This window comes from Protopterus annectens, chromosome 5.part0 (assembly GCF_019279795.1).
Source record: "Protopterus annectens isolate FY-2018-M chromosome 5.part0, PAN1.0, whole genome shotgun sequence".
NCBI lineage: Eukaryota > Metazoa > Chordata > Ceratodontiformes > Protopteridae > Protopterus > Protopterus annectens.
This window is the reverse complement of record NC_056735.1, coordinates 357,030,046-357,053,586: the sequence shown is the minus strand read 5'-3', so window position 1 is coordinate 357,053,586 and position 23,541 is coordinate 357,030,046. Positions and strand designations below refer to the sequence as shown.

At 38.7% G+C, this 23,541-nt stretch overlaps 1 protein-coding gene across 1 annotated transcript in view; it reads left to right on the top strand.

The window, feature by feature from the left end:
- The window catches only part of MED14 (mediator complex subunit 14), a 1,872,212-nt gene that overhangs the window by 1,085,876 nt on the left and 762,795 nt on the right, over nt 1-23,541 (top strand). The window contains exon 14 of the mRNA XM_044071834.1: nt 11,281-11,357. Coding sequence (XP_043927769.1) covers nt 11,281-11,357 — 77 coding nt within the window. The remainder of the gene's footprint in view (nt 1-11,280; nt 11,358-23,541) is intronic.

Genomic DNA, 23,541 nt, shown 5'->3' with positions numbered 1-23,541 from the left:
CTCCAGATGAATTTTTTTTAAGTCCTCTGAGGGGAAAGGTGAACTATCCTGTTTCTGAGGACTGCACATTCCTAACACCGGACTGATTGTCTTTCTGGTCACTGGTCTGTGCTTCAGCTGCAGTTAAAACTGAAATAATTTCCTCTTTAGTCTGGTCAGCATACACCAGACCTTTGGCTTCGCACACATTGGCCAACTGGTTCTTTGTTGGCTTACCATAATCCTCTGCTGACATCTTTGCCTGCTTTCCCTGACTAAGCTAAACTAACAAAATAATAGCTGTTGTGACAATGAAACTCCAAATGTTTAGCTTGTGACTGTTGAGAGAGTACACACACCTTCAGTGGCAACTCCCCACTGGCTACTAAAGTTCAATTAATGTCTCACCGCTCTGACACCAATATGTGACGGCTTCTCTACCCCAGGCCAGTAATCTAGGAGCCTTAATCCTCACCACTGACACCAGTGAGAGATGATCACTAAAAACAGAAGTGAATTTACACAGTTTTTTTTCAGATGCAGCTCTGTCCATGAAGCACAGTTTCCCCCAAGAGCACACCAGGGAACACACTGCAGACCTGGTACTTGGCTGTCTCTCTCCAGATCCCAAACAAGACTCACTTTCGAGCACTGTGTCCCAGTTCTAAATAGCTGACACACCCACTCCCCGTTATTTGAATCACACACACACGCACGCATTCTCTCTCTCTCTCCTGGAAATGGCTGGCACAGATTTACTAACTGTATCCCTTCCACCCAGACTGTAAGGTAACTATGCTACCACCAGTCAACCTCTCTCAGGCCCTTACCAGGGGTATTCAGTTATACTGAGTTAAACCAATACTAACATAAATGGTAGTGTATAACAAAAGCAGCAAGGCTTTTCAGAGTGGCCACGGCATCACTAAAATAAGCACAAGTACTCTCAAGATGTTAAAAGTATTCTCTAAAAGACCAGCCACAATGAAAGGTATAAAAATATTTAATAATTAATAAAATAGAAAACATGAGCATACTAAGTACAATAAACAGCAGAGTTTCAGCCACAGGAAAAATAAAAAAAAATGACACAGTTGGACAGATTCAAACAGATTCAGAAAAACACTACTTAACTAATCTGACTGTATTTCCTGACTGTCTAAAGAACTTAATACAGCAAGGCAAGATTAGATGCTGAGACGCTTACTTCCACAAGGCAAGGTGATGAGCTTCTAACAGAATGAGCTGAACAACAACCGACTGATAACTGACATAGATCTTTTATATCGGGTTCCAAGGAAAACAAAGCACTGCTGTGCGAGTTTCATCCTCTCAGTGCTGGTTATAGAATGACATCACATTTGATCACCTGACTTTGTCATAATACACACTCAGAGCTTTGCCAAGATCTGTTGCAGTATTTGAAAATTATAAAACAGTTTCAAAAACTTCTACTTTTCCCTTACAGAATTTTTCATTTAAACATATACATTTAATCAGTTATTATAACACTGTTTATGCATTTTTAATACAAGCATCTGTACAAATCAGTGTGATAGTCAAACGACACAAATCGAACTACAAAACTCCAGCTAATTATACTGGCATATGTTACACATGCACTGCTCTATTCTGCCTGGCAGAGATGGCAATAACTCATATCATCACACTTTCTGCCATAGTTTTTCCAAGCTCAAGCTGGTATGACTGCATCCTTACTAATGTAGGTCTTGGCTGCTTTCTCATAGCCAGGTTTGGAGCATACACTCAATGTGCCCTTTCAGTTAACAAATTCTGCTGTGAAACACCAGTCAAGTTGCTTATTTGTGCTTTCATAAAATTAATGCAGTCTGTTCCTTCCAGTTTCTATGGTACAAAGACAATCTTCAGTTTTACTTTATCTTCTAACTGTACTATATTTTAAGTATTTCTTCCTGTCAAATTTCAATTTCAGCCATCTTTTTCTTCATGTCAGCCTCTGATTTTCGAAGTTTTATTAGTTCATCCGAATAGCTAGTTAAAGCTTCTTCAATTTTTCCAGCCTATTGTTTGATTTGATACATTCCTTCAATGTTTCATTTATTCTAATCACCTCTGATACATTTTATGTTTTCCTCTAAATTACTGGAAGCCATCTCTTGAACCAAAGCTGAAGCTTGAGCTGCTTTTTTGCTGAACAGCTGTAAAATCCTTCTCAGACATAGTTTTTTCTTCACTTTTTCTGGTTGATTTTCTTTCAGGTTTTCCAAATTTCTCCTTTGCTGCCATCCTGGCAGTGTTTTTACTAGCCAGTAACTAAATTTTACCAAAAAATTTTTTTTCAACGACACTCCTTTTTCTCTGTTTCCAGGATAGCTGAATTTATGCTATTGATTAGTGTGCAGCCATCTTGGAAGTCCTTTAGAGTTCGGTTTTTGTCAATGTTTGATGCAGATTTAACAATGACTGGTCTTGGTGAATCTCCTTTTTGTTGGATGTTAAGGATAAGGATCAGTGAGTACTTTCAGTTCCATAAGATAAGGCTTCTGTTGGTTTCATTATTTTGGGAATCCATATTGCAAGGAAGTGAACCATATTCTTAGGAACTCATGTTTTGAAATTACCCTTTGTCTGCTTTCTGTAATTTTTCCAAAATTCATGTGTTCTACTTTAAAAATAGAGGAGTCTCAAAGAGAATGTTTATTAATCTACTTTCATGGTCATTTAGTGCCTCTTCGATTTCTGTTATTTTGTTATTTCATCATATCTCTTACAGCATCCATCTTTGTTGTCTAAGTTGTATATTTTTAGAGATAGTTCCTGAATACTAGACACCAGCATTTGTAGTTTTCATATTATTTTCCTGAGATAGAGAGACTTAGTGACTCATTTCATATGAAAGTTCAATATATAAAGTGAACTGACAAGATAAATAGATGTCTTGACAGAAGAGATATCTCTTGTGAACCATCTTTTTTTTCAGAAATCTTTAATTTATTTTTTTATTTATTTTATTTAACGTTTGTTGACCTGGAAAGTCCAACTAGGTTCCATACTTGTGACCTAGGCAAGTTTACATTCATATAAAAGTAGTCAGACTATATGAACATAAACGTTATACTTCAAATATGTTGCTGTACATCATATAACCTAAGCAATATTACATACATTATTCAATTCCTGCTTTTTTTTATAAACAAGAAACATCTTTATTAAACCATCACTTACTACATAGGCAATCATACATTTATATAAGCAAAAACAAAACACACTGGCTCAGTCCTAGTTGCAAGCATTTTACATCACAAACCATACTGACACACTCCCAGTTTGAAAACATTACTTATAATCAACCCAGTCTTTTCCACTCAAACATTACATAGCTCATTTAAGTCCTGCTGCCTTTTAAACCTCATTCTTCCCTTTTTATGTATTGTTCCCACAGTTCCCATTTTCTCCCATATAATTTGCTCTTACTCTTTTCTAAAGATCTCAATTCCAGTTGCTTTATCTCTGTTATGATATTCACTGCTTCCAGTATAGTGGGTTTAGATTCTGTTTTCCGTTTTCTAGCAGCCACCATTATTAGACACAGCAAGGCCTTACCATGTCTAGGCAATTACAATTCTGTATCATAGCTCAGAAAAATCTTCTCCCTCGTCAGACCAATCTGCCCACCCAGCATCTCGAATAGTGCATCACGTAGGGAATCCTTAAAGTCCACCAACTCACTGTACTCCCAGTAAATATATTTCCAGTTACCTCTTTCTTTCCCCTTCATGCCTCCAACATTTGCAGTCTGCCTGAGGAACAATTCTGTAGAGTCATCTTGGGGTATAAAAATATATATGTAAACATTTTCAGGCAAAAATCCTAAGTCTTCTAGATTTTGTTTCATATTTGGGAGACGTACCTATGTCCTCCCATTGTTTCTTTGGGAATTGCTTATCCAGTCTGTCTTCCCAATCCTTTCTAACCTCCGGTGATTAATTCTTATGGCTATCATGCAATATTTTATATGCTCCACTAATTATTCCTTTTTTAATGGCAGCTTTTGTTCTAGATTCTGTTAAAAACCTTTGCCAGTGCTGGTCTTTCATTCAGGACTCCATCTATTTCTTTCTCTTTGCCTATACTCTCATATCAATCCCTTGTAGGGAAGGCTATCTGTAACCTGCAGTCCAAATACATTCTTGACATCTTCCCATTCTGTTATTTTTCCCTCTCTAGTTATTTGCTGACAGTACCTTGGTTCCTTTTCCAGTTCCCTCCAATAAATTCCTCTCCCCTCTTGCCTGTTGTGTATATCCCTAATTCTAGTCATCCCTATTGGCAGAATCTCCTTCTTTCATTCACGTGTTGGTTTAGTTCTTAGAATACTTATGCTACTTTATGGATCTAATATTCTATATGATTATTGTGATTCTCCTTAAAGGCCTTCATCCAAAATCCCAGTCTCTTCTTGTTTCTTGAACTTCCCTGTTTCATCATTATCCCATTCCACTTTGAGTTATAGTTTTCTGCTTGCGTTATGTATAGGAGTCTTAAATGTATATATCTGAAATACCCCTTCAGATTGGGTAATCCCAATCCGCCGTATTCTGCTGGAAGAATCCTGTTGTCTCACTTGACTCTTGCTGTCTTCCCCTCCCAGATAAAAGTCCTTCAGCTCTTTATTAATTGCTACCCACAACTTCTTCTCTGGTTGATACAAGACTAAAGGGACTAAGCATTTTAACTGCTTGTATCTTACTATCCATATCCTTATAACAAAGCTTCCATTTTATCAGTTTTTGTATTATCTTGTTAGTCTCTTCCCGCATATTCTTAGGTGCCACACCAGAATAATTTTTAATCTATACGCCTAAATACTTCATTTTATCATGCTCCCATAAATATGGGTATGCCTGAACCAGTTCATGTGTGGGTACATAATTTACTGCTATTGGCTTTTGTTTTAGTTTCATTAATTTTGTATCCCAAAAAGATTTGAAACTGTTTCAAAATGTTCCACAACACTGTAATGTATTTTTCTGGTTTTGTCAGGTAAAATATATCATCTACAAATAAAGCCAGCTTTTTCTTGACTACCATACCAATTATATCCTTGAATTTCCGAGTCCATATTTTCTTTAGCAGAGGTTCTAAATATAATGCATATAATAAAAGGGAAAGAAGACACCCCTGGCTGCTTCCTCTGTTCAAGCAGAAGTTATCAGAGAGGACCCCACCCACTTTAATTTTCACCTCTGATGCCTCATATATCCTCCTAATCAACCTTATATTTTTTCCAGGAAATGCAAGTGCTTCCATAGCCCTGCTCATAAAGTCCCAGTTTACTCGGTCAAATGGTTTCTCTGATTCAAGACCCACTGACAACAATGGTATTTTCTTACATTCTGTTTCTGATTCTGCTTCCCTCTGAATCATCATTGCTCTGTTAATGTTATCACATGTTTGACCCCCCCTCCACAAAACCACATTGATCCATATCTGTAAGTTTTGGCATTACTTTTCCCATTTGTTTAGCTATTACGGACATAAACACTTTATAATCCTGGTTTAGGATTGAAATGGGCCTGTATGAAGCTTGATCTGATGAATCTTTACCCTCTTTAGGTATTACAGCTACCACTGCTTTCTTCCAGGACAGTGGTACTCCTCATAAAATACTGTTAAACAAAACCTTCCAGATCTTTACCAGTTTTTTTCCTCCTAGTTTCCACAGGAATACCATCTTTTCCTGGAGACTTTCCTGTAGATTGGTTATACATATTTTTTTTTCTCATCTCCTCCTATCCCTAACAGTTAGTAATTGAGCCTCATCTCCCTAACCTTGACAAAATTAATTCTTCCATAAAACTTTCCATTTGTATCTTTTCTTGATTTTCATATTTCTCTGCTTTATAAGAGACTCATTGAATTTCCAAAATATTTCTAATACCTCTACAGAATCTGGTGTTACCTTCCATATTATAGGCTCCCTAAGTTTAGTGACAGCCCTTTATACTTTCTGTTGCCTGAGTTGTACTAAAAATTTTTGTGCTCTAGTGTTATGAAAACCAGTTGCTTAACAGCAATTATCGAGGTAATTTTCTGCTAGCATTCTGCACTTGATCCTCTTCTTGATCTGTGAGATTCCCCCTATTCTGCAATACTTTAACATTTGGCAGTCCCTTAATTCTTAACCATAGCTCCATTTCTTTTATTTCTACACTATTTTAAACTCCACCGTAATTTTATCCCACTCCGTAGCTATATTTTCTGAAGAAATTTCTATCCTCTCTTAATAGCTCCTGAGTAATCTTCATTACCCTTTCCTTAAATTCCTCTCTTTTCAGCAGATAGATGGGAAAGCTCCAATGTCTCATTTTTATTTAATTACCCAGTGATTTTATTTTAGCTGTTATTGGTGCATGATCTGAAATAGTTACTGGGTGAGTATCAAGATCTTCAATTAAATGCACATGTTCCTGTGAAATGTAAATTCTGTGTAGCCTAGCCCAGTTTTTATATCTTGGGGAATAATGTGTAAATTCACGTCTTCCATTCAAATATTTTCATACATTTCTTCAAAAATCTACCCTCCATTGTTCTATTTCCCCTTCTGGGCCCCCCCAGACACACCTTCGCTGCTGCAAATCAAATTCCAGTCCCCAACTATAAGTAATATTCCTTGCTGAAAACTGATTATTTCTCCCAGAATTTTCTTAAGCTCCTTTATAGCAGTTTTAGGTAGAATGTAAACACACGCCAATATAATCCTCCTCCCTTGCCAGTAGCCTCTTAGCCTACAAATCCACCATTATTATCTTTTTATCTTCTTCTATCACTATTGGAGCTCCTCTTGCAATTAATGAGTACTCCTCTTTTTCTTTGTCCCAGGTATTCCATTGAATAACCTTCCTGAAAACCTTTCTTTACCAAATTCACATGTTCGTTCCTTTTAAGTGCATCTCCTGTAACATAGCTGTTTGCACTCTACATTTTAATATAGTTCACAACTCTTTCTTGTTTGTATTTATCTGAGACCATTTACATTTAAAGACATTAATGAAAGCATCATTATATTAAAATGGAATTTTTTCTACCTGTTATGTACAACACCTTTTTGTTAAATGTCTAGTTCCAGCTTTTGTGTTTCATGCATACTCTTTTGGCAAGTTGAACTTTTATATACTTGTTTCTTGTCACATCCATTTGATTGTATGCCTCAGCTTATAAAGCTTTTTGTTCTATTGAAGGCCCTCCAACAAAAAAAAAAGCACCCCAATGCCTCTCTAAAACTTAACTGAATACTAACACACAAAACTATGTATACCTTCAAATATTGAAGTTTTACCCTGCTAATAGGAACAAAAGTCCCACACTGACGGCAACACTCACTGACTTGAATTAACCTAAAAAAAGGTTATCCATGCTCCCTGTGCTTTCTACTAAGTGCTGATTGATTGGCTTTGTGTTATCTTTATAGCTGTTTCACCTTGGAAAACCCCTGAATGTTTTCAGAGGACATTAACTACCTTGGGAAAGCCCCTGAATGCTTTCAGAGAACATTGTCTACCTTGGGAAAACCCCTAAATTCTTTGAGAAGTTGTCTCCTAGCCAATTTCTCTTTTTTTTTTTCTTCAGCCAGTCACTCGCCACCAGACTGCAGCCAGTTTCTCTTTATCAGATTGCCTCCATGGAGACATGAGAACCAAGTAGCCAGTTTCTCTTTATCGGATTGTTTCCATGGAAACATGAAAACCACCCGCAGAATTGTTACTGAGCATTACATGTGTTTAGTAGAAAAAGCATCATAATCAGTGTTTTTTCTTTTACTTGCTCTCTCTCAAAACGTGTTACTAAATCAAAGTTCTTCAATCTAGTCATTCCCCCATGCAAGAATGAGAAAAAGCACATTAATTTTTCTCATATCATTGTTTTTAACCATGCTTTTTTTTTATATTACAATGCGTACTTTTCTTAAAACTGAACAAGAACTAAGAGGGGAGAAAAAAGAAAAAACAGCAGCACCTGTTTACAATCCCCATTACACTTACAACTAACTAAACAACTTTACTTTGTAGCATGTAAAGAAAACCACATGCCACAAAATTGGTACTATTTAAGAAAAAAAATATTTTGTTACAGTTAACTTTCTCCACCCCCTTCCCCTCCTAAAAGCACTTTTCCAAACATTAAGGACATGAAGTAATGCATATGCTTTAGAGTCCCTCACAAGTCCAACAGATTCTTAAAAAGTCAAATATTTCTATATTTTCTTGTTCTGTCATATTTCACAAATATAATTATTGCATTGTAATCCCATATGAAGTTACCGATTTTATTACTGTTCATCTCCAAAATCCTGTCTCTGCTTCATTTCCAGCATACTGTTAATTCTTCTAGTCTACTTTCGTGCTCCCTTCCTTCTCTCCAACATTTTCCATTGAAAATTTTGAAAAGGTTTCACAGGTACAGTTCCTCTCTGGTCTTTATTATCAGAAGAACAAGAAGTAGGATCTCCTCCTGTTTCACAGGTTACTTTTTATTGGACAAACTTTTGCATTTCCTCCTTAGCATGTACTTTGTCAAGAAATGATTTTGTCCCACCAGGAAAGAATACATTGAAGACAGCTGGATACAGCAGTTTGAATCTCAAACCTGCATCTCGACATTCCCTGAATAGTGGAATAAATTTGCTCCTCTTCTGTCTAGTGTATATTGAGTTATCATTTTCCACAAATACTCTGCTGTCTCCCACTTTTAGTACTTTGCCGTTCTGCCACAGTTTTGTCAGAATCAACTCCTTCTGTTGGTAGGATTGCATCTTTATTATTAAAGGTCTAGGTTGCTTTCCAATAGCCAAGTTTGGAGCATATGCATAATGTGCCCTTTTAACTAACAACAACTGCTGTGCAATACCAGTTCATTTGCTTAGTTGTGCTTTCATAAAATGAATGGAGTCTGTTCCTTCTAGTTTCTCTGGTATAGCTGAAAATCTCAGGTTTTCCCTGCATGCTCTGTCCTGTAATTTTGTGAAACATCTCTTCCTGAGCAGTCACATATTCAGTCAGCCGTTTCTTCATTTCAACCTCTGATTTTGCAGCTGTATCATCTCATCTGAATATCTGTTTAAAACTTTTTCCTTTTTTTGTTGTTTGTGTTGATATACTCTGTCAATGTTTTGTTTATTTTAACCAGGTCTGTATGCAGTTGTCTTATATCTTCCTGTAAGTTATTGGAATCCATGTCTGAAGGTTGCATGGCTTTTTAGTGAATAGCTGCAGAATTTTCCCCAGTTAGTGTGTTTTCCTCACTTTTTGTAGCTGATTTTTTCCAGGTCTTCTGTATTTCTTTATTCCTGGCATCCAGGCAGTGCACTTACTAGCCAGTTACTGAAATGTATCCATAAACACAAGTCTACTGGTCTTCTCTGCCGAGTTTCTATTTTCACACTGGGAGAGCTAGAAACAAGCTGCTATGCAATGTGCAGCCGTCTTGGAAGTCCTCTTGTGAACCATCTTTTAATAAACAAAATGCAAGTTTTGGAGAGCTTATAAAACCAAATTTTTGTCAAACTGAAATTGCTTCTTTCAGAATCAGCTAGCAGTCCACCATCTTGGCTCACATATGCTTTTTGTCTTCATCTTGTGTAAAGAGGGCATTACAGTAGTTACCCTGGCACTTTTCAAATGGATTGCCCTTTGTATGGTCTCTTGTCACTAAACCACCTGTTGGCTGATAGTCAAACACTACTTAGCAAGGGAGTTGCTGTTTCCAATATTTGCTTCAATAATGTGTCTGTTGCATGTTTCTGCACTGTGGCCACTGCTGTAGACCTTCACAAAATGTGTTTGGATCTGTACTCCAGAAGTCAAGTTTCTCTTATGAGTCTGCCTTTTGAACTTCACTTTTTTGGCTTATTTGGCTCCTTTGTCTTGGTGTAGTTTATTTATTAATATTTTCGTAGGCATTACCTACTCTTGAAGTATGGTACTGTATGCATCATATGAGTTGGTCTTCCAGATGATTCACTGTGGGTGGTGCTTCTTACATGTTTTGTTTCCGTGTTAGATGGCACCCCCCCAGCTACTTTTGTTATTGTGTCAAAGTCAAAGAAAACTTTGTCATTCAGAACTACAAAGCAGTGTAGCTGAATGAAATTACAATGCTTCATTCTCAATGCAGGAAACAGCTGCACATATAGACAGAGAAAAAATAATAAAATATCACAGTAGAATTGTAATAAGTATCAATTTTGTTAGTAAAGTAGGACAGCAGTGACCCACACCCATCCCAGAACAGGAGACAAGGAAGACAAGGAACACAATATAAAGGTAATATTGTCAAACTAAAATTGAAACAATGGTAGCATATCTATGAATAGACTGAATTATTGCACAGTTGTATATTGCACTTTACAGTCCTTCAGTGTGTAGGTGAGCTACCTTAGTATTGCACTTAGTTATTGTACATCCATAAAATAAGCCCCTTGATAAGCTAGTTATGCAACAGACATCATGGTTCGTTTTTCCCAAGAGTTCAACAGTCTAATGGAAAGCGGAAAGAAACGTTTTGAAAGAAACATGGTGGTCTTACAATGCAGGCTTCTGTATCTCCTACCTGAGGACAGGCGAGTGTACAGATTATTGGCAGGATGCATTGGATCACTGGAAATCTTTTTGGCCCTGTCGATGCACCGGCATTTGTGTAGATCCTCCAGAGGTGTAAGGGAGGTGCCAATGATTCTTTTTGCCGACCTTACAACTCTCTTGATAGCCTTCCGATACTGATTGTTACAGCTCCCATACCAGACTGCAGTGCTGTTGGTCAGGATACTTTCAGTGATGCGCCCCTATAAAAGGTCTAAAGTATGGAGCTTCCTGTAAGTGTACAGCTTTATATTTGTACATGTGCTTAATTTGTCTGTTTCAGATACACTTCCGTCATGTTCCATGAGAGCAGCTTTGGGACTGAGTATATTCACCTAGTCCAGTGTCAGGGGTCGTACATGTACCAAACACAACAAGATATTTTAAATAGTTTTCTTGACAGGAGACTCAGAAAGGAGATCCCAGTTCTTTTGCAGTGCAGAAGGCATTCTCAAAGATCAGTTGATATGGGGAATACTAATATATATAATTTGGGTCACCAGTGAGACAGCAGAAAAAGTTTTTGATACAGCAGAATTTCACTTAGTTTAACTAGTTCCTTCCTCTCTTATGCCCTATCCTAGCAGACTAATAGTATGTGTTCTACCAATAATCTAGTACTGCAAATACACTTTCAATGAGATTGTGGTTCAGTTTGTAACTGCCTTGTGTTTACTTTCAGTTTTCCAATATGGGGATTCCACATCAAGGAGTTCAGATTGAAGGAAATGGTTGTAGCCACGCAATTCGATTGCTGAAGTAAGAAACATTACGTTTGTTGATTTTGTTTGAATTTTCTAGAAAATGAGTATTAATGGTACCAGTAGAAGAAAGCATGTGCTGTCAAATTCCTACGCATCACATGCAGCACTGCTAGCAGTTAAAATAATGTGTAACATTCTAATTTTGAATTTCTTTAATGAATAAAATCTAAAATACAGCAGTTAAAATAATGTGAAACATTCTAATTTTGGATTTCTTAAGGAATAGTCTAAAATATTTTTCGACTATTTTTAAGGTTTTGTGTAAGTCATGTTTTTGATTTGACTTATTTGCTTTGAATTACATATGTTCATTTAAAAAAAAATCATTGCTGCTAAATGAGGCTTTTCTACATATTAAGTGCAAAGTGGCTTGAGGGTCTTTGGGATCAGGATGAACTGTCTAGTGTTACCTTCCCAGTAGCTGTTTTTCATAGGGTATCACTGCTAATGCAGTTTCCAATTGTTTTGCTGTCAGTGATTACAATGCATCTAGTCCTTTCCCTTTTCTCCCTTGTTTATGTGATTATGGCATTAGTATATCTATATATAAAAGTTGAGAAGTAGAAGTACATGGAGGTTTGCCTTCCTACAAAAAAAAAAGTCAGAATTTTTGATGGGGGTTGAGGTCATGGAAGTTGAGATCTTGTTGTGTTGAGATTTTGAAGACCCACAGATGAAGAACAATATGAGAGCATCCATGAGAGATTACTGCAGGTGGATGTCCACCCTTCTAGATGGACTTCAGAACTTTTACTGATGTCCACAGAGTGGAAATGGACTCCTCCATTAGTCCAGAAATGCCTGAATCAGTTCTAAAAGAAAGAAATTAAAGTTTGACGCATTTTAGACCAAAAACTTGTAATGTGAATGTCAAAGAAATCAGAATTGACAACCAAGTTCTCCTTCGAGGAAAGACTGGAGCCACAACGTATTTAGCACTTTCATCTTCTTTCTCTAGACTTCTTCAAAATGCGCATCCATTACATAACATGTCTAGTTATGCTTAGCTTACAGTCACATAATCACATATAAATCGGTAAGCAAGGTTTTTAATTTGGCAGCTCTTTTCTCCAAAATACATTTAATAATCAAACTGTCATTTAAGCATGGACTTGTTTGCCCCTAAACTGAATAGCCAACACTGTTCTTTTATTTAATGCAAGTTAACATCTCCTTTAAAATAACCAGTTTCTGTTAAATTAAGCACAAAAAAAAAACATTTCTGCAGTGCATACATTGTAGTGTGTGTATACAAAATATTCTTGTCTGTCTTTTTTATAACTTGTACATGTTCTTATACCTTCTTTGTGAGTTTCATTGTTTTCCATATATGTAAAGAACCACAACTCTGTCAGGTAGCAATATACACAGTCTCTCCACTGTTACAGTTCGTATTATCCAGGCCCTGTGGATCTGTCATATTCTTTTATAGAAACCTAGGGACTGTTCGTCATGTACTTGCTCATCCTAGCAAACTTGTAGGAAGATGTTGCCAATTGTTATTCTGTGTAACATTCCTGTGTTGTTTTTCTAGTAACATCTTACCGTTACCATTTTTCTTAAATATGAAATCTGGGCCATTTTGCCCAGAAAAATTTTCCAGTTATTTCTTAGTATGTTTTCAATAGTAGAATTAAACAAAGTCCAGACAAAAGCTGTTCATGAAGATTACTATAAGCCCACATGTGTGTGGTTGTAGTGTTACATAAAATGAATTCCTAAATCATTGGTCTGCCTTCTTTAACTTCTTTAAAAAATATGATCTAGCAACTTTTCATCGTATTGTTTATCCAAAATTCATTTGCTTTAATGATTCCAGCTTTAAGTAAAATATTTCATCTTCAGAAATGAGTATGAATAGATGGATAGGTTGGCTTTTTTATAATGCTCTCTTAATGTTGGTGGCATATCTTTGCATGTAAACAAGTATTACAAAATGTTTTTTTTTTCTAAATTCTGGATACCAATATGCCTGTAACTCTGTTTAACGAAACTCGTGTCCAGGAATCTGGTACTGTCATTCCAACAGTTCCCTGAAAACCTTAGGCAGTTGGTGGAATTATTTAAATGAGTTAATAAACTCATTAAGAATATCTTGTAGTGTTGTTGTATACCCTTGCCAAAAAAAAAAAAAAACAGATTGTCAGTGGATCTGAGATACAATCTGACGAAATTCCAAGTACTGATGTAAATGGCTTCCATGTCCCAGCATTCAGTACTAAGTTGTCAAAAGTGGCTGCAACTGCCACCCCACAAATGTAGTTCTAGATTTTTTTGAATCTTGAGAAAATAAGTACATCATTTATCAATTCACAAATAACTTTAGGTTTTTCAATGAATTCAAAACTCACAAGGTGTAAATAGTGCTTATCTAATTCTGTACCTCCAGTGTATGGAGATACTGTGTGTAAGTCACTGATGATTAAAGTGACAAAGCTCTTTTTATTGACTGGTACTGTATTTAACTGGATTGTTCTTAGGTGTCTGTCCTCCTTGAGTGCATTAACAGGTAGCCAGTGGAAGACAAATCCCACCTAAAGTTTATCATCTGTGGTGCTGTTTTTGCATGAGAGAAAAGCATCAAGTCTGTCATTGTGAGGACTTGATGTCTTGAAACAGTACTCTTTCACTGGACCCAAAATTTGCGGGCTTTCTGGGAGCACACAGAATGTGAGGCTTTATTGTGAAGACACATACTTACTCCAAAGGAGAAACTTCTGTAAATGGGTGAAAATACACAAGATCTCCAAAGGAGATTTCGAGTTCTTATAAGCTGAAGTGTCCAAAGAAACTGGTGGTGTGAAAAGGAAATGGGTAGGGTTCAGGGACACTGAAGCTGTAGTTACCCCACCAAAGCTGCCAAGACCTGAAGGCACTGGAGCTGGTAAAGTCTTTCCTTGCACCTCTTCCCTGGCTCCCCTAGTTGGATCCCACCTGTCCTCACCCCTTTAGAGATGGGTAGTGTTTTTTTGTCATGTCTAACTGCAAAGATGTATGTGTAACCAGGCTTTGGAGGTCTTTTCCCTGGCCTGGATGATGTGTGTCTGTGCTTAGGCTGTTTTGGTAATGCCTACTGAAATTTGTGTAAGACCGGATATACTTATTTATGTATATATTTAAAAAAAGCCTGTTTAGTTCTGCCAATACTAGGGAATGTTTTTCTGTCTAATTTGGTTTGTCACCTTAAGTCCATACTTAAGGCCTTAACATTAGAATTCCAAAAGCCTCTTTAACATTGCAGATTCTGGTGAATGCTTTTCCCTGTGGGGACAGACTGCTTTTCTTCCTAATTTGGTCTGTCACCTGAAGCCTATACATTGGCCTCTGCTACATCCTTTTCTGTCACATTAAAAATTGCTGAAGAATCATATAATGTCATAGTGGGGCCTTGTTGGGTTTGGTTCTGTTGGCTGCCAGGAAGGCAGTTACTGGAAGGTGGAGGTCAAAGTCTACACCGGCTGTGTTTCAAGTGTTGAATGTTACAGGAGAGATGGAAGAACTGGAAGAGAACTCTTTGGAAAAGGGAGGGAGCAGGTTGCATAAAAGTGGTTGGGAGTTGTGGAAACATTGCATGCATAGTAGTGGTGGGTGGGAGGATTGGGGCTTGAGGGGGCAGGAGTTCAGCGATTTTTGTTGTAGTGTTAGACTAGTAGTGGTAGGGAAGGTGTGTGTATGGTATGTGTTGTATTGAATGGAAAAATGTTGGAATGTTTTTTTTTCTGTTGATGTGGGTTTGCCTAGGTCTTGGGTAATGGTTTGGTGGAGATATTTAAAAAAAATATATATATGTTATAATCTGGCATGTAGTTAATTCTCGGCTAGATCAACCTTTCTTCCTCCCTCAGTGGATTCCTCAGATTCAGAGCTAGAAAAGGAGAATCTCAGCTTTTAATACTCAAGCTTCTTGTCTTTGTAATGTGAAGTATGCAGAAACCATGTTGTTAGGCATTAAGCATATGAAGTTTCCTTTGGGGAACATTAAAGCTGATGACAGAGCACATCATATGCAGCTTCAGGGAAGTTTCATTTCTAAGAGGTTTTTGAACACTTTGGCTATTTATTCGTGCATTCATTTGTTTGCGTGTTTATGTATATATGTGTGTGTGTGGGTGTATGTACGTATATATATATATATATATATATATATATATATATATATATGTGTGTGTGTGTGTGTGTATACATTTTATATATATATATGTGTGTGTGTATATATAGATATAGATATATATATATATATATATATATATATATATATATATATATCTAGAGAGGGAGAGCGAGAGAGAGATAAGTATAGATATATTTGCAATACACACACACACATACACACATATGTGTGTGTGTTACCAATGTTTAACACTGATCTCCAAGTAGAAGCTGAGAGAGTCAAACCGTAGACGACAAGAGCCAGCTTATTAACAACATTGAAAAGTCTGCTTCCTATTACCTGAACGAACATTTAGGTTAGCGAATACCTAAACGTCGAACTGGTAATAGTGAAAGCAAAAAAAGCAAATGGCCGATTTAACGCAGGGAAATAATTCCCTTGGCCAATAGTAGACCCTATATAGTATGTTCCCTAAAATGTTGCAAGGGGATCGAATGCACCTAGCACAGACTGTGTTAGAGCAGTTTGTACACTGTAGAGCAGTGGAAGGTCAATGGAAAGTATTTGCTTCCATGCTTTTCCTGGTAGTAAAGAAAGTTAGCTGCTGGAGGTCTAGTCTGCACTTATCCACACTGAACTATTTCTTGAAGGTCATTCATTTTTGGATGGTAGCCCTTCAGTATTTGTTTCTGCTGTGTTGTTACTATTTGTAGTTGCATATCTTCACATTGCTATCCATAAGGGAAAAAAGACATAATGTAATTGTCAAAGTTTTCACCTCCCATGCACTACCTACAAGGTTTGAGCCTGACCTCTGAGCAATGCTTGTGTGAAGTATGTATGTTGCCCACGTGTCTCTGTGGGGTCCATCCCAGCTCCCCAAAACATGCTAGGTATTTCTACCTGAAACTCACCCAAAATTGAATGGAGTCATGGGCAGTACCATGGACTGTAGGTGGTGCCTATAAGGGGAAGAGTTGTACAGACCAACCGTTTTAGGAATCAACTGTGATATGCAGTCCCCTCTAGACAGAGCATGGATCAAAGACTTTTGCTGTGTCATGACTCACCGCTAGCCACTCCTCAGTGTAAAAGAATTGGCTCTAGATGATTTGATCACATTGGCTAATGTTACCAAAAATGGGCATGGGAATTTGCAAGTGGTAAGTGAGTTGATGACCTGGCCTACTCCAGTCTTCAACTAAAGGTCGGAGGGGTCTATATGTGTTTGTTGGCCAGTGTGTGCCCACCATAAATCTCAGCACCCTGGGGTCAGTAAGCTTCAGGCTTACTGGTGTCTAGTTGCCCAACTTGGATTACCTGGGGATAGTTCTGTTGAGTGAAACCAGGACATAAAACCAAACATGATCTAAGGATTCCTGCACTCAGTATAGGATCCAGTGTAGTCTTTTCCATCTACCTCAACAAATGGGGTTTATCGGATCTGAAAAGATTAAAATCTGGCACCTAAACAAGAATTTTTGGCTCCAAGGCTCACCCTCCTCTCCTTCCGATAATGCACCACTATACCAATCCTCATTTCTTGTTTGACACTTTTCAGGCAAGATGCACACTCGAGTTAAACATTTAGATAATTGCTTATTTTTTGCCTCTTTGGTAGTCAGTCAGTGTGGGTTTTCTCTAGGACTGTGCCTACTCCTTTTTTGCTTAGTAGGAATCTTTGGCAAAGCCAGCTAGTTTAGCTCTTGTCAGTTAACCAAGTCTTTCAATGTGGCTCTTCCACCATTTTTCTTCTCCCTTCTTTGTAGAAAAAAAAACACTGAAAAGTAAGTCTTTCCTTTTACCTTTATTTGGGATATCATAGTGAGATTTATTGTCCAACAAAGCCTCTGAGTTCAAGAAGGGTTTTTCTTCGAGCATAAAATCCCCTCTTCCATATTATTAAGCATCACACTATAGAAAGGTTCCTTTAGGAAAACAGTAAACTTGATGAGGGAGCACATCATATACAGCTTCAAGGGAGATAGTCCCCTCCCCTCTCAACCAAGGATCTGTACGCTAAATTTGTTTATTCCTTAGGGATGGCTCATCTTTAGAATATGTACAAACTTTTTGCTACTTTTTGGGCCTCAAGCTGTTTTGAACCAGTGGTCCACGTTAATTTTGAAGGGTCTTCCCATTGCTGCGGCTGCTTCTCAGTAACAGAAGCCTTAGAAGTCCTCTGAAAAGTCCAAAGAAGGACAAAAAAATAGAGAGAAAAACTGATGGGAATAAGGATTCCTGTAAAAGATCTCCAGATGTTATGCTGATTTCTAGACCAGCATTGAAAATCCTGTGATTCTCAGATGCAGTTGTTGTGGTCTCCTTCACTGCAGTGCTGGTTTGAGCTAGGATCCAATCTCCATTATTGCCTTGCTTATTGGAGCCTGCTTTTTCTCCTGAGTCTTCTCCTCCATGTCTTTCTGACCTTTCCTTTGGAAAGACGGTGGGCATCAGAGTTCGGGACTACCCTCAGTAGCATCTGTTTAGATCAGTGCAGTCCTGAAGGAGTCTTGGCACTTCTAAGTTTATTTCTGGTGTCACATCTGGAAAGTCCAAGAAGATGCTGGTGTCCCAGTTTGGAAAGTCCAAGAAGATGCTGGTGTCCCAGTTAGCAATCATACAGTCTATCTCAAATGTGCCCATACACCTTCTGTCTAATGTGGTAGATGGAATGTCTAGGGCATCAGGTACTGCCATCGCTCCTTGCTGCCATGTATTGATGAGATTGTGACTTTGTAAAGAACTTCAAGACATCATTCTTGAACACCTCTTTAGATTGGACTTCCCTGTTTGGTCCCAAAGTTAAAGAAGATGTTACCAAGAGTAAGCAAGAGAGTAAGACTCTGTCTGCCATTGGCATTTGTTTCTCCACCCCTCAAAGGTCCCCTTTCCATAACTAGAAGAATGGAAAACCACTGTGGTTCTGTAAATCCCAGGGTTTCACCCCAGACACTCCTGAAGGCAGAGCCCCCTGCGGCAGTGGGGGAACAGTAATAGATGTTGCTGTAGAGGCAGGGGTGGTTTGGTGGTCCCTTTAACCACAAACACTTGCAGTGTTCCTGAACACATGCCCAACTGTTCTGCTCTGGAGATAGGAAGGAATCTGTCTCTGCACCCTCATGCCTGGTCAGCCAGCACACTAGATTCTTCGATGCTGATAATAATTTAGTCCCAGGGGCTACTTTACTATTTTCTAGTCCCTGTATTCAGAGTTTAAAGGCCCTTCCGGTTTGCTACCCCCCTAGAGAAGGTCAGCAGCTTTAGAGATTTCAGAACTATGAGACAAATGAGTCATGCAGAAGATTCTATCAGACCAGATTGAATCTGGAGTCCATTCAAGATTTCTTTTAGCTCTAAAGAACTGGAACCTCAAACCAGTCTTTGACCTGAAGAGGTTAAACAGCTTTGTGAATCAAACATCATTGCAGCTGGTCACATTGCAGTCCATCTTGCCTCTGCTAAGGAAGGGCAAATGGATGTGATTGGTAAGATTCCAAAATGCTTACTAACACATCAAAATAACCAGGAAGCTGGACTTCCAAAATGGCTGCACATTGAGTAACAGCTTAATTGCAGCTCTCCCAGTGTGAAAATAGAAACTCAGAAGAAACAGCTAGTAGACTTGTATTTTGGGTACATTTCATTAACTGGCTAGTAAGTGCATTACCTGCATGCCATCCCCCAAAAAATTCAGAGAACCTGAAAGAAAATCAATTACAAAAGGTGAGGAGAAAACGCTGACTGAAGAATCCTGTAGTTCAACAAAAAGCAGTGCAAGCTGCAGTTTTGGTGGAAGTCTTGACTTCAAGTAACCTAGAAGGAAAAAAATAAGTGAAATGTACTCAGAGCTGATTAAAATAAACTAAACAGTATATCAACTCAAAGAAGCTGTAAACAGATGTTCAGATGAGGTGGTAAAACTGCAAAAAATCAGAGGTAGAAATGAAGAAAAGGATGGCTGAATATTAGACTGCTCAAGACGAGATGTTTCAAAAAATAATAGAATTAGATGACAGAGCGTGTGGGGAAAACCTGAGAATTTCTGCTGTACCAAAGAAGCTGGAAGGAACAGACTGTATTCATTTTATGAAAGCACAAATAAGTAACTGGACTTGTTTTCCACAGCAGGAGTATTAATTGAAAGGACACATCATGTGTATGCTCCATACCTGGCCATCAGAAAGCAACCTAGACCTTTATTAGTAAAGATGCCATCGTACAAGCAGAAGGAGTTGATTCTGACTAAACTGTGGCAGGAGAACAAAGTACTAAAAGTGGGAGAGAGTAGAGTATGGAAAATGATTTCTGCCTGGAGTAAATTTATTCCACTAATCAGGGAATGTCGAGAAACAGGAGTGAGATTCAAACTGCTGTACCCAGCTATCTTCAGAATATTCTTTCCTAGAGGGACAAAATTATTTTTTTATGCAGGACATGCTAAGGAGGAAATACAAAAGTTTGTCCAACAAAAAGTGAGCTGTGAAACAGAATAAGATTCTGCTTCTTGTTTATCTAGTAATAAAGACCACAGAAAGAGTGTGCCAATGAAACCTTTTGCAATGTTTCAACAGAAAATGCTTGAGAGAGAGAAAAAAGCACAAAAGTTGGGTAGGAGAACCGAGACTACATTGGAAATGAAGCAGAGACAGGGCTTGGAGAGACAAAGATAAACAGGAATAAAAAACAGCAACTCGGAAATTGACAAATAAATGTGGGATTATAAAGCATTAATTATCTTTTTGAAACATGACAAAATAAAAAAAAAAACTGGAAATATTGGACTTGTTTGACTTTGTTAAACTTGTAGAGGACTCTAAAGCATATGCCCTACTTCATGTCAGTAATGTTTGGAAGAACACTTAGGAGTGAGAAAGAGGAAGAAGAAAGTTGACTGTAAGTAAAACAGAATTTTGTTCTTGGGTAGAATTTTTTATAGTGCATAATTTAATCTGAATGCTATAAAGTTTTCTCAGTTGTTTTCATATGTAATTGAGATACTAAAGTAAACAGGTGCCCGTTTTTTTTCCTTTCTCCTTGTTCAGTTTTAAGGAATGTAGGCACTGCAACATAAAAAAGAAGAAAAGTCTGGTCAAAAGAGTACGATAAAAGAAAAAAAAAGAATGTGCTTTTTCTCATTGTTGCATACAAGAATGGTAGGATTAAGGGTCTTGGCATGATCTAGTAAGTTTTGAGAGAAAGCAAATATGTAAAAAAAGAACACTGAATATAGTAAGTTTTCCTGTAACAAATAATGTTCTTGTCTCCATGGAGACAATCTGATAAGGGGCAACAAAACAGAATACTACTTTATTTCAATGTCTAGGAGATAATGTCTTCTGAAAGCATTTTGTTGCTCTCCCAAGCTGGGAGAGCAATAACGATATGACAACTAGACAGCACTTAATAGAAGCACAAACTGTACCACCCATCTTAGCATGGATAACGTTCCTTTTAGCTTAACCCAAGTGTGTGTGTGTGTGTGTGTGTGTCTGGCTGTCAGTTTGGAGCAGTTATTCCTATTAGGAAGGTAAAACTTCAATATTTGAAGATGTACATAGATGTTCATCGTGCTTCACTGTTGCAGTCATCACTGTAGGGTTCTTCCTGCCGGTAGGCAGCCCTCGGTCGGCCAGAATCCCAAAGTCTGGGTCCGGCATCGGCTGTTCAGTCATGCTCCCTGACGTCAGAGTGCCAGGAGTACAAAGCTGCCAGCCGACGCCATGTTTTCCAGTCTTTCTTGCCGTGTGGTGGAAGCAGTTCACAAGTGCCGGTCGGCTGACTCCTGATATTTTTCGTGCTTCATTCCGAAGACTTTCTTCTTCTCAAAGCTAAGTACCCCGTTGGGGAAACTTTTTTCTTGCTCCAGTCCGATGTCAGAAAAAGTTAATAATTGTATTTCTTGTGGGAAGCAAATACCTCATAAGGATTTCCACTCTTACTGTATTCCTTCTTTAGGCCCTGACCACGACGTAGCTAGTTGTCGGTTTTGTGCTAGATTTAATCAACGTACTATTAAGCGGAGATACGATTTTGCTTTTCACTACTTTGGCAGGCGATTTAATTACAATATGTCGTCGGACATGCTTCCGACTACCGGAGTTCAGAAATGACGCAAGGATAAGGACAGGCCTCCGATGTCCAAATCAGACAACGGTTTACAAGCAGAGCCAGCTGCAGGTTCGGCTGTCGTCAGTGAGGCGCTTTCACAGCCCCTGTCGTCGGCCATTACAGAACTGCTTGCCGAAACGGACTCCCACGAGGAGCCAACTAGGCCTTTGAGTACTCCAGGTGCAGGACCTTCGGACAATGCTCCCTCGGATGGGTCCGGAGCCGCTGTGCAGGTACTGCCTTCCGAGGGGATTTTCAGGCCTACACAGCTTCAGATAAAGGCAAAGACAAAGGCGAAGACTCCTTCTAAATCAAAGACTCAAGCCCAGGCCTCCTCTGATCTGGGACCCAAATCTCAAAAACAAATGCTTAAAATGGCGGAAGACTTACTAACTATGATTAGGGGTTCACATCCCCCTCCAGATAAAAGGCCAAGACAAGAATTGGATTATGAATCCTCTGATCAGGCATCTATTTCTTCAGTGTCTTCCTTTGAACAGGAATATACTTTCCCTCCTTATGAGGATTCTGATGCTGAGGAATCCATTCCTTCAGCTTCTCCCCCTGAGGATTTCTCTTTTGGGGAAACTTTACATGACATGAGGGAACATTTTCACTGGGAAGGACAGGAGTACTCTGAATCTAAGAGAAGGCTTAGGGATTTCCTTCTTCCCCAACACAGACCCCTGGCTATTCCTCCCATTTTGGATATTGTGGATGATGTCTTTTCTGAGGCTAATTTAACTCCTGACTCCTTTCCTCCTGCCCCTGCAAAGCCTGACAGATATTACAGGGTCCCTGACTCCCACCAGTTTCTTTATGAAAATCCTACTGCTGATCCAGAAACCATTTCTCAGGGTCCTAAGGGTGTTAAGGCCGCCTCTGCTAAGAACCCTAGTCCGTCAGATAAGGATTCTAGAGCTTTGGAGAGATGGGGCAAAAAAGTGTACACTTCTGCTACTTTATCCATTAGGGCTTTAAATTCTCAATTTCATATGCTAAAATATCAGCAATTTCTTCTGTCTGTTATGAAACAAAAGCTAGGTACCATTTCTGCATGTGCAGATAATAAGGAATTACACGATTTGATGCATGCTACTGAGCAGGTGGGGAAGCATGGCTTACACTGTGGTTTTGATGCCTTGGAGGCTTCATGCAGGGTGGCTGCCACTGGCACAGTTATTAGAAGGCATGCTTGGTTAAAGGAACAAAACTTGCCTGATCAAGTGAAAGCAAAGTTACTAGATGCTTCTGTTCAGCATAATGTTTTGTTTGGGTCTAAGGCTGAAGAGGTGATAAAGAAAATGGAGGATAAGGCAAAATCCATGCAAACGGTTAAGGATTTCTTACAAGTTCAGCCCCCAAGATTTAGCAGAAATTGGCCAACTAAAATTTGGTCCTTTCCCAGCTCGCACAGGCCTCAGAGGGGTAGATATAGGCGCACCAGAGGGAGGGCCCAAGCACAGACCTCTTACAGACCTAGACAGTGGAGTGCTTCCACCCCCAGGGGTGGAGAGGACAGACCTCAATCTTATAGGAAACAGACTCAATGACTCCCCCTGCATGGCTCCAGGAACCTCTCTCCTGGAAGCCCCTTTAGGAGGAAAACTCTCTCTTTTTCACCAAAATTGGACTTGGATAACCCAAGACAAGTGGGTTCTGGATGTAGTTTCAAGAGGTTACAAATTCCACTTTCATACCTTGCCAAGACCAAACGGATGGCCAGACCTACCAAAACACCAATGGGCAGAGGCATTAAACCAGCTGGGATCCCTCATGGCTATGAGGGCCATAGAACTGGCTCCACAATCAGAGACGGGGCAAGGCGTTTACTCAAGGCTCTTTCTAGTTCCCAGAAAACAACATTCCTGGAGACCCATCCTGGATCTGTCAGTCTTAAATACTTTCCTGGAAATACCAAAGTTCAAGATGCTTACTCTGCAGCAGCTCCTGCCAG